General features: G+C 36.3%; 1 protein-coding gene across 3 annotated transcripts in view; it reads right to left on the bottom strand.

Annotated features, from left to right (window-relative positions):
* The window catches only part of LOC140147819 (monoglyceride lipase-like), a 29,392-nt gene that overhangs the window by 6,237 nt on the left and 10,431 nt on the right, over positions 1 to 12,724 (bottom strand). Inside the window, exons 2-7 of one of the 3 annotated variants that reach the window (XM_072169569.1) lie at positions 12,505 to 12,611; positions 11,691 to 11,827; positions 10,445 to 10,555; positions 8,455 to 8,565; positions 2,548 to 2,637; positions 1,892 to 2,107 (exon numbers count right to left, since the gene is read on the bottom strand). In XM_072169569.1, coding sequence (XP_072025670.1) covers positions 1,892 to 2,107; positions 2,548 to 2,637; positions 8,455 to 8,565; positions 10,445 to 10,555; positions 11,691 to 11,827; positions 12,505 to 12,611 — 772 coding nt within the window. The remainder of the gene's footprint in view (positions 1 to 1,891; positions 2,108 to 2,547; positions 2,638 to 8,454; positions 8,566 to 10,444; positions 10,556 to 11,690; positions 11,828 to 12,504; positions 12,612 to 12,724) is intronic. The other 2 variants (XM_072169572.1, XM_072169571.1) reach the window with 2 other exon arrangements.

Genomic DNA, 12,724 nt, shown 5'->3' with positions numbered 1-12,724 from the left:
AATAAGTACTTTTCAGAATACCATGAAATTAAGAATTCCAAAATTATAATTTTTTTATGGGAATGTCATCTTTAAAAGCCTAGAACTCAAAAACATGTCTGGTGACTTGTTCCGTGTTTTGAGCTGTTTTGTTGGACCTGGTCACATTTGTTTAGCATGCCACCCAAATACCCCAGTTTTTATTAAACACCATCCCTTAATGACTAATCCATGTAATTTGCCTTTTCTGTGACAGATTGTTTTTATTTGCAACAAGTTATTCATTGATACTTTGCAAATTTCTATGAAAAAGGCTTATTTTTTAAAACCCAAAGTTACCACTTTTAAGCATCTGTCACTGAAAGACCCCACCTTCTTTTTATCAAAGAGTCAGTCACCGAAAGACCCTATTTTTTCAATGTAATTGGTCATGTCACCAAAAGACCGCTAGTTCGGAAAGGCCCAAGGCACCTGTACGTCACTACGAGTGCCCGGCCCCCATCCCCTGTTAAAATTTAAAAAATTAAAGCCTTTCCAGGCAAATTGGCAAACCCATCTCAAGTGCTTGACAAAACATTGCAAAGGGCAGCAATTATTTTCAGTCGCATCTTTATATCTTTTACAAGATGACAAAGATTTGTGATTCCCATATAACCAAGCTGTACAAACATAATCTTTGACCATGCCAGTCATATATCAGCAAACAATCTTCTGTCTGAGGTATATCATGGATACCATTCTATCAACATGTTTAACTATCTCCACACGGGTGTCGACTGCAGACGACAAGTTACAAATTTTCTTCCAAAATCCGAATTGTACATTTTCATGACCATATTTGGAATCAGCATGGAAAATGCATTAAAATGAGTACAAACAAGCCAGATATTGGTTCAGGGGCTAAGATAGCTATTGATAATTTGAGAAAATATCTCAAAACTTTGGCTTTTTATATTAAAGCCTATGGCCAGCATGCAGAGTATTATATATTTATACAATGAAAGTGTATAATTTGCATTTCACCATGGTGAATAAGGGAAGACAAATTAAATTGCATGCACTAAAGTTCTAATTTTATTGCATGTACTGGTACACACACATTTTTTTTCTCGCAAAAAAACCTGTATTGAAAACAGCTTCAGTAATACAATACCAGCATTATTAATTTTAGGTGATTTCAACACTATGAATATTTTTTTGTAATTAGAAATATCCATATCTTGGTTAGTGTGGTACAGTTGCAAATATAATAAGACAATTTCAAATCAGTCTAAGGTAAGGTAATCTTTGTATTTTAAATTCTGTTGAAATTTAAATGTGTGATGCTGCTTTGCTGCTTGGTGGATAGGTGGGTGGATAGTTATGTGTGCAAGTTTACCTCGGTGAGTGTGTGGGTGGGTGGAGAGGGTTTGTAGGTGGGGGGGGTCACTCCCATTGTGGCCTGTACACCATCCGCGATAATCAACTTTTGAAAAGCACCCTAAACAAGGATTTAACCCTTGGCTAAAACGATACCCTAAACAGGTAACACGAGCCTGCTCACTCCCTAAACAGGGATTTTATTCCTTACATCAAATTTTATACCCTAAATTTCATTTCCGCGTATTTTGCAATTGCATTTTTGCTAGTTTTTTCCAATTGTTCATGTTTTTGACACCCTAAACACGATACGCCACAGTATAGTGCCAACCCACCTAAAACGACCCTTTTACGCGTTTTTATTATCGCGGATGGTGTACAGGCCACAATGGGAGTGACCCCCCGGGGAATGTTAATATATTTACTTGGGTGGGTGGGTGGTGATGGTATGTAGGTTAGATAGAATGTACATATACGTTCTACAAATACAGAGCACAATTGATTGAAATCTTGAGGGAAAATTGCACTGCTACAATTCCATCCATACACTTACTGTTAATGTCTTATCCTTGCTAGCTGCTTTCTCATACATGAGTCTGGAGCCACTGACCTCCGCCATCTTATCCTCATCACCATGCTGCAACAAGAATGGCCACCTGATGTCACTCAGACCATTCCTTATCCTCTCCATTCCCTTCACTGTCTGGGCACCAATCCTAGCTTTGATGGCACTGTGATACACCAGAGGATCTTCTGAATAGGATTTAACCTGAAACAACAGTTACAAGTACTTAATAACCTGCATTTATTTATTGTATTGTGCTGTTGTTTTTATATGCCTGCAGATGTTTGAGCCTGGTCGTGTACCTTCTCAACCCTCCTGTCTGGCCTTAAATGTATTCCTTTTCAATATATCTGTTTTTATGTGTATTATGAATAAAATTGAAATGATGGAAAAAAAAAAAAAGTCATAAAGGGATTGACATACACAAATTGAGGATATTGATTTAAAGGAATTTTTCTTGTGAGTGCAGATATGTAAAGGTGGTACAGGTATGTTTTTTGATAGTTCCGCCGGGTGCACATCCGACAATGTGAACACAACTAAAATAAAGACAGATAAATAAATATTAAATATATAACAAGTTTGAAGTCACAATGGAAGAAATGTAACATTTGATTTTTGCCGAACAACATTTTGGTACTTACTGATTCTGGATTTCTGCTAACATCATTAGGGTCTAAACTACCAATTGGTAGTTGTGGTATTATTGAAGCCACCATTTTGGCCATGAAAACCTGTTAATAATGAATGTAATATTAAAAATCAGTATACAAGAAAGTCAATTTAATGAAGAAAACAAAATTGAGCTACATGATTATATTGACTAATTTAATAGCAAATGAATTCAGAGAGAACAAATTACAGAGATTTAAAAATATTTATCAGAATTTAATTTAAATTGCTTGGAATGGAATTTAGGTTCGTACACGTATGTATGAATCTTTTATATCTAAAGAAAGGAATGATGCTTTCATATATGGATTACTTTGCATGATTTGTTAACATTCTGAATAACATAATTGTTACAAAAATGATAAGTATAAAGTTACTGCTTTGACTGAAAATAGAGCACTAAGTTAAAAACAAAGAAGATCAAGAAATGCTTTAAAAAAAGACATGTATATAAGCACCCGGTATAAGCAAAACTAAATTACTTGAAATGAATCTAAAAAAGGAAAGAGATTACACTATCTACAGAATACAACACACACCCACACCCCTCTTGTACCATACGTTGATTGGGGACATTTGCCTATAACTGCCAAAAGGGGATACACAATTCTAGCCTAAAACCCACAAATTGGGGACATTTGTGTGTCAACTTAGAGACACTTGTCTAAAACCTACAATCGGGTAGGCCTACATGTTCTACACCCCTTGACACCCGCGAACATCTTAGTTAATACCATATTTGACACAATTAGCCATAAAGGGGTGCAGGGGGAGAAGGAAGACCACTAGTCATTAGATGTCTCCATTTGGTTGGTTTTAGACTAGAAAATGTCCCATTCGTTTATGTTAACAAGCCCACACACACCCAGCTTACAGGGAAAGTCAAAATGACATGTAGACTGTACCCAACTGAACAAAATTCCTAAAAATACTTAGCTATATTTAAATTTATTAAACAACTCTGGAGGATAATATAGAATGCTATGTTGTCTATTCTAATGTAATGTTTCAGGTTTATGAATGTACATAATACCTCATTTAGTTCGCAGAGCAAAATCATTTGAAAAAAACACCCCGAAACTAAGTTTCAATGTAAAATTATTCAAAATTTATGTGGACAACTCTATCATGTCTATAAGCGCATCATAATTTTTATTCTGGGTGTCCAAAATTCTACAAAAAAATTATTAAGTTGGGTACACATTATTTAGATTCCCCCTGTACACATGCACCCCTACTCACACCAGCTAGTCACACAATCAAACAAGATATAGATATAAAAACAATGTGCACACATGTAACAGACTGACAATTTATTAAGGTCACAACACTACACCCATATTAAAGGGTAAAAATCACTAAAAAGGGGGTGCTTTTCACATTCACTACTATTAGCTTCGGTTATTAGCTACCCTATGCTAGAGCTGAATCTATTTGCAGACAGCTAAGCTCCTCAAACAGCAGGAGGAAAGTGGTGCTGTATTCTCTCAGTGGGTATATATGCGAGCACTGGGTTGGTGTTATCATGCATAACGGATTAACGGGTGCATAACTGATTTTAGCCTGTTTGCTGGTGTTTCGGAGCACAAAAGTAAAGGGTCAAAATCACTACCAAGGTCAAAGGCATTTTCATTGTTAATTATCAATTGTCTGGAATAATGACTCTGCTGCAACACCAACTAAACTTCTAAATACTAGTACTTTTTATAAAGTTTTTTATGTGTAAAAAAATGCACTAAAATTTAAATAATAATTAGATTAGATTTTTTTATTTAAATTGATTTTCCCCCTTTCCAACCACATTGGTATCCCTAAAGTCAACCAGCCTATGAGTCAACCAAAGTGGCTCATCACCTCACGGTTGAAAATTCCAGGTATAGAAAGAGCCCAATAGGGGGCACTTTAAGTTATTTAAAAATTATTAATCATGAAATCATCTAAAACCATAAAGCATTTCAAAAATAGGCCAAGGCAGATGACTTTTTAACCTTAACAGCTTTGAAATGTCCATAATAAATACATTTCAAAAATCATCTATCCCGGTTCTAGTGCAATATTTTGAAATTGTATAACTAACCATTTCTGTTTACCGATTTTGACTTGTTTAAAGTGACATAGCCAGGGGGCAAGGGGAGGCAGCTACCTCCCCAAGAAGTATTTCCCCTTGCCCCCCTCCCTGCTTTGGCTTTTCTAAACATATTGTAGAACTGACAATTTCTTGGTCTTTGAAAAGTTCCTAAGGCAAAACTACAAATTTTAAAGTACACACACACAGTTTCCAAAGCATATATAACCTGGATATATAACTGCAATTAATCCTACTGAGCATAATTATGTCTACTAAACCTAATATTATATTAATATTATACCCGTGGGAAATGATTACCACTGACTAGCACAAGGAACAGGAAACTAGAGTATAACAGGCTGAGATGGGACAGGTCAGCTTTGTTAAGACTACGTACTACAGGCCATTATATAGTGCTTAGTATTCTGATTGTGAAGACCTCAGAACTAAAAGGGCAATAAGTCACAAAACCATGCAAAATGAGTTTATGTGACGCGACAGGGGTGTCTATTCTTCCAGAAAATTGAAATTATTCCCTCACCCTACCGTGCTGTGTCACATCTGTCCCCAGATTCTTCCCCAACTGAAAACCCCAAAAATGGACCAAAAAGGGAAAATTTTAGGTTGGCTGCTATCTCGGGAAGGGGGGGGGCACTCCCATATTGACATACGTCATGAGCCCATGAAGAGAGCATTATTTTTGCCAAATTTTGGCACACTTCACACACATTTTGAGCAAAATAAATAAGTTTTGTCTATGTTGTACAGTAAAATTGGGTAAAAAGCTATTTTTGATTGTCAATTATGTGAAATTTTAGGCGTTCCCATACAAAAACACTCCATTTTTGACATTGCCAACACCGAATGACCACCTTTTTTTTAAAAATTTCCACACCGATAGACCCCTAGTTTCATACGCTGGTGGGCACAGGTCCCGGGGCACAGGTATGTCACTTTCATATTCGAGTGCCTTCCCCGGGTGGTATCTACATGTACTTTTCCTTATTTTCTTGTTCCCTCCCTTCCCTGACTGAACATAGGTGTGTTGTGAGTTGTTCTATTCTGTCTTCCCTAAAACCATCAAATTCTTTCCTAGATGTTACAGTCTGGACACTGAACCATTCCATCTATGGACTAATGATTCAAAGGGAAGACAGGCTGGTAAACACCTCTAGGCTCTTTATTATTTTCAGAGCTAGCTGTGATTTATTATTTACAGGGTGTGAGAGTTCAGCTTTTTTTGTACCAGTACACTTGCTCTGTATAAAAGTATAGGATCTTCCCAAATTGCAGCTTTTTGCTAGGTGTTTTGAGCTTTTTGCTATCTGTTTTTTGCGTTTTCAGCTCTTTTATATATGTGGTGACTCGCATGCCCCTGATTTATAAAGCCTTAGAATTAAAATTCTTCTGTTGCAGAGTTCTGAGAATGCCACTTAACTATTGCATCTAGGGAAGAATAATCAAGGATTTGGATCTTAAGCTGAGGTTTAAAAGGGAAGATAAACATGACAATAGAGCTGTTAACTAATTGATGGTTCTTCCCTTAGAATCCCAAATGCTTCCCTAGATAGGCAGATGTCCAAACTAAAAAGAAAATGGATTTTGTATGAAATATGCAAAGCAGCGCTCCCTTAATTTTAGTGTGCAAACTGTGCATTATTACCTATAGTATGACCACTAGTCACTATTGCCCAGGCAGGGAAGAATTACTGACCCAACTTTTCCCTGTTTTATGATAAAGTCCATGGTTTCCCTCAAATAATTGTTTTTGGGATGGGAATGGGTAAAAGCCAAGGGACCACTACATGTATGCTGTTATGTACCCATTATAATTCTTCCCTAAATGACACTTGATAAATTCACCCACCCTGTAGAGCAGTCACTGCCAGCCAGTGACCATCTATTTCATTCCAAAAATACCATAAAACATAATAATACATGTTCCAGTTATACATTTTTCCCCAAATTAGTTAATTTTATTTTTAATCTTCCTTGAATCCTGTTGACTTTCTTCTGTTTTTCCCCTCTCTTTTTTTTTTTTTTCAAAATGCAAAATTCTTCCCCAAAGGGGTAAAATTATTCCCTCCCCTTTGGGGGCGATTAACGGAAGAATAAGCGCCCCTGTGACGCGATCAAGCAAAATCAGTCGGAACTCGGAAATATTAAATTTTCAGTTTCTTATAGGATAGTAAGAAGCATTTATAAAGCTGGATTTTGCAGAAAACCCCATTGAAATTGAACAACCAGTTCCAAAGATATGAGCAATTAAAGAGTTTCCAAAACAAAAGGAAACAAAAGGAAATGTTTTCTTTGTTTGGCTGTATCTCAAAATCAATATTTCCGAGTTCCAACTAATTTTGCTTGATCGCATCACATATGTCTGTTTCTGCTACAACTACGCCCCACAATTTAGTGAAATAATGGCATTTAAAATGCATGGACAAAACCATCTCCTGTGACTGATCCCCCTTTAAGTTCTGAGGTTTTCAATTTGTACCATATATCGTGATGACACAGGTATAAGTCCTGTAAACCACATCCCCCTAGATTTGCAAAAAAGTGGTAGGCTTATACCCCGGAAAGGGCTAATATTTGAACTGTCGGATGTAGTATAGTTACAACAGAGGAGGCTCCAAAATGAGATCCATATTGGCAGAACATCCCTATTATGTTCAGGGTTTCAAATTCGAGGAGAACCCGAGAACCGGTTCTCCTAAAGGTTCTTGCTGGATTACAACTAGGAGAACCAAAATTGATTCTCGTAAGCATCCAAGTTTCAGATCGTATACTGTGTTATATTTTACCTTTCTGCAACAGAAATATGATTTAATTCAAAAATATAATTCTGAAATGTTGGGGAAAAGGCAATGTTTTCTTCATTATAGCTGTCAATTAATTGTATGATCACGAACATGAATCCATGGCCCATGCATGCATGTACTTTCAATGTCTATATTACTTGACCATCCCATATTATTATTTCAACAACTCCTCCTATACCTTTGTACAGGAGCCAACCGTTGTTAATCCGTGATGAATCCACACTTTTACTGTAGCGTATACTGCGAACGCGAGCGAGACTACGCGTTCTGGCGAGAGCGTAAAATTCGTCATGCCTGGAACCTTTGTGCGTATGCAAGCTTACAAGTTGAATTCAGTATTTTCAAATAACGGCTAAACTTTGCCGTTTTATTCTGTAGTTTTATTGATGATATTAACAGAGAAATCATCGAAGTTTTTGTAAGGCTTAGTGACAATGATTAACTGACATTTCCTCGTGAAATAATCGTGAATTATACGATCTTTAGCTTATTTTCGTTGTTGAAAGGGATTCAATCATGTTTCACCGTTGTTCATCACCGTTTAACAACTCGCGTCCAGCAGCGTCTAAATGGTTTACTTACGGGCAGCTAAAGCTGCCCTCGCTGAAATAAACCACGCAGACGACGCGTCACATCGCTGTTAAACGGTGATGAACAACGGTGAAACATGATTGAATCCTAAATGGTTATTTGTACTGAATACCCCTGCGGTATATATACACACCATGATGCATAATTAATCACCAGAAAAACAAAAACAAATAAACAACTGTAACAGAAGCAACAACAAAAAACTAAAATCTGAGCTATTTCAACTTATCACTAACAAAAAAGAACCTAACACAAACCACAATAAATGATTTTCTTAAAGTATTGCATCTGCAGAGTCATATTCCAAACATTATTTCTAGAATAATTTGATTCTAAATTCATACAACATGCAAATTTAATCTGTTGGAGTGTTAATTTTAATACAAACTTCCAAATACCTTAAAAGGTGTAGCAGTTACAGGGTTAACATCAATGGCAGGTGAACTTAACACAATTCCAGTAAATAGCGAACTTCTTTCAAAAGCAGCCAGTATAGCTATTGTGCCACCCTGAAAAAATGTGGCCATGTGCACAAAAACAAGAACAAGGGAACAGAAAAACATGAGTTAAGATTGTTAGTGCGGGTCTTTATGTACATTCATAGCTGATGAAAATGTCTGCACCAATAATGTTAGTCGTCACTTTTGCTATAGTGTATGTTGCTTTAATATCCTTCCTTGTTCAAATCACTATCAATAAATATACCTGAAAAACAATGCGGAAATACTCAGTTTTATGAGCCACCATTGTTAAATTAAGAGTCTTTCAATAAAAACAAAATTGAAGATACAATAATTTGATATATCTTTTGTGAAAATTTAGCATGAAACAACAGAGATTTAGGTCCAGAAGTCTGTTATACTTGCAGCAAATCAAAACAAGATTAGTCCACTATGGGACAATCTGTATGTAGCTCAGTGGTTAGAGCATCAAACACTATATCTGACAGTCTGGGGTTCAAGTCCCTGCACAAACAGGCATATCTGCAGATTTTTCACTGGCTTATCGGTCTATGCATGTTATGTTTAATTTCCATTGTAATTTCTTGTTACATATAGTGTTAGAGTATGGTGCATGGTTCTTCTTTCCCCTGTATTTTATAATACTGAATTCTCTTTCTGTCAGTCCAAAGTGGGTACATCAGCTCATGCTACATGGAAGGGAGGGAGGAGGCTTCTGTCCAAGTAACAGTGGTTGACCAAAGGAAGGCTCTCTTACACATATAGCAAAAGTGGATAACATAGGATGCAAATCCTTGGAATAAAGTTTACTTGATGTGGTCACATGCATGAAGGATAATGGATAGAAATTTCTTTGAGTTGTATTGCTTGGCCAATTGTAGTGTATTCAGTCTAATTAAAAGCCACCCTACCATGGACCCCCTCCCCTGGCCCCCTCTCCAAAAGTAGCACCCTATGAACTTTTCTAGTTTGTATATATTTACAAGTACGGCGCAATGATCTTACGTAACTGTGCTATACCAGTGGCTCTTATTAAGGGGTTGTCCTCTTTCAATGCATGCACTTTTAGTATGAAAAGGGTATTTCTAAATCATAATAATAGAGATTCAATACATGTAGAGACCAGGAGCTACACTGCATGGCACCTGCTTTATCTCCATTTTCTTGAAATACAACATCACATGTTTGAAATTGCAAAATTATGGAAATTTTCATTGTGTATTATTGTTAGAAATCTCTATCCATTTTCACTGCATTGACCTACCAACAAACTTACAATAACAATTCCAAGGAAATATGAAAAGGTAAACTTATGAAATCTCTATTACAAAAGTTGATTGGACAGCATAACATTGTAAATTCTTATTCTTCAAACTCTTAAGAATGTCAAATATAGTCATCTATGAGTACAGTTCCTAAAATCCCAATGTGCTTGAACATTCATAGAATGACATTTTGAATATTCTGGATACAAAACTCATACTCGTATTTGTATTGGATATGAGACTATTTTGGTACATGTTGAAATTGCTGTACACACGTAACAAAAGGATCCACAACATGTTCATCTATCAGGGCACAGTTTTTTAACCCCAATACATTTGTACATTCATTGAATGACCTTTGAAAAGTTGAGTACAAAAACTCATACTCTGCAATTTGAGGTCAAATGTTGCAATAAAATCTGTCCATTCAACTTTGAGTTGTGAGAAGTATGGAAAATCTACATGTATGAGCACAAAACTTATACTTTTTTTGCACTATAAACATTGCAACAGCCGAGCGAAGGCTTGCGATATAAATTTTTTTGCAAAGTAAACTGCTAAGAAACAAAAAGTAAAAGCTATTGCACCAATTTCCATGCTAGCTTTATAAGCAATAATATCAATATTAACCAGTAATCCAACCAAGGATTTGGGTACAATACCTTAGATGGTGTAGCAGTGACTGGATTGGGCCTAATCCCAGGTGATATAAGCACCAATCCAGCAAATTCCACTTGATTATCCATGGCTGCATTAATTGCTATTGTCCCACCCTAGTGGTATGACCATTATATTTGTAATAAGAACATCAAACATAATTGAATTTTTACATGAACATGCATATGATTTTGTGAGAAATTCATTTATACATTTCATCATGTCAAAACCCGAAAGTTATTTACTGATGTGTCAGTTTTGACTGTCTTTGGCAATGGTCATCTTCAGAGTGATACTTGTAGATCCAACTTGTTTCGGCAAATAACTTTTGGTTTTGGCAGGATGAAAATGCATACAGTCCAACCTCCTTTATCCGGACTTCTTTTTATACGGATATCTTTTATTATCTGGACATGTGATCTTCATAGAAAAATATGTTTTAATGCTTTGAGAGCTTGATTTCATGCATGGAAGCATTAGAAAGCTACATGTACATATATGTGGCATAATTAAAGCATTCAGATACCATCTTTCAATGTTATAACCCCATTTGGAGTGACCTTTTGCCATCTCAATATTAACACTTCCTTCAGACATTCAATGTTGAATTGCATATAATTCACTTATCATAAATTTTTCACTTATCCAGCCAATGCTTGGTCCCATCATGGCTGAATAAGAGAGGTTGGACTGTATTATGAGTATCTACAAACCTACAGAAAGAATTGTGAGAAATTATCTTGATTGTTTGTGTTTTTAAATTAGTCAGCTGCTTTTCAAATTCTTCCTTCCTCTTGAAACCTGAATTTAAACTCTCTGGCACTGGCCACTGTCCTGGATTGAAAAAAGAAAGCTCAGTGATTTATAGTGCACTACACACTGGCACAACGCCTGAATGTTGATCCACAAGCCTCGGCACACTTTACACGTTGTTGCTGACCACTACGGTTCCACATCATTCCATAAACCATTAAACAGACAATAGACCTTTGCAGCCAGGATCAGCTCCCCGAGTTTTGTACGGATTACAATGAGACAATTAGCAGTAAGTTCCTTATCCAGGGAATTTCAAGCTAACTCAATATTTTTTACATGAGAGTATACTAACCACCGCCCGGGTGCGAACCCACAACCTCTCGCACCATATTTGAATACCTATCGATTGAGCTAACTTTACTGCTTAAAGAAAGATGAAAGATGCTACAACTGATTCTTGCAAAAGTGCACTCAACTCTACTCATATCAACTCACCATTGAATGTCCGACCATGAATAATGGTAATTTAGGATGTTTCTTCTTCATCACATCTATGTGCTGAAACAGATCCCTGATATATACTTGAAATGTCTTCACATCCAACCGTATACCTTCACTCTGTCCATGGCCAACTGCACAAATGTAAACAAAGTACCCAATACATTAGCTTTTTAAATAATCATTTTCTGAAATTAAGTAAATCCCAGAAAAGAAAATATACAATGTAGCACTAATTTTGATGTATTGATCAAATAATAACATTATTACATGTATGCTTTATACCAAATGAAACACACCCTTTTCTTGTACTTTTTGTGGAAAAAAGGCAAAAACCTGCAATTTTGCATGCGTATGAAATTGTACCACAGTCGCAGTCACAAAATTCAAAGACTTGGCACATATCTAAGGATTCAGAATCTTGAGTACAGTATAAGGCATACAGTACAGAGTAAGTACTAGTATCTCTCATATAAGATACATATGTAGGAAAGAAACTTTGCCATGGTTTATAAAAAAAAAGGCAAAACATGCAAACGATAGTAGAGCCATAATACTTAATAGCCATGCATTTATAGATCATGATGAACTATTTTTTTTAAACAAGTTTTTAAAGAAAAGAATGAGAGAGAAAAATAAGCCTGATGCCTTGAACCAAGGCTTGTACCTAAGCCCTAATCCTAACCATAAATCTAAATCCTAACTCTGACCCTAACCCTTCCCTAACACTAATCTTAACCCTAACCTTACCCCTTGCCTTACCCCTAACCTAAACTCTAACTTTTTCAGAGTAATGGGCTGATCCCCTTACCATGGTCATGTGCAAAGACGAGCATATTATGTTTGGTTAAAGCTCCAGCAATTCTGTCATAGCGTTCACAATGTTCTCCCATTCCATGAACAAGCACAACCAAAGCTCTGAAAATGAAATCAAACAAAAATTGCATCAATGGCTTAATTGTTTCAGTTTAAAAATTTATATTTGCAAGTCACTAAGGGTGTGAGCGAGTCCCGGGAATTCGAGTCCCGCC

Source organism: Amphiura filiformis, chromosome 3 (assembly GCF_039555335.1).
Source record: "Amphiura filiformis chromosome 3, Afil_fr2py, whole genome shotgun sequence".
NCBI classification, from domain to species: Eukaryota; Metazoa; Echinodermata; class Ophiuroidea; order Amphilepidida; family Amphiuridae; genus Amphiura; species Amphiura filiformis.
Note: the sequence above shows the minus strand (reverse complement) of the source record. Positions and strands in the feature narration are given on the sequence as shown.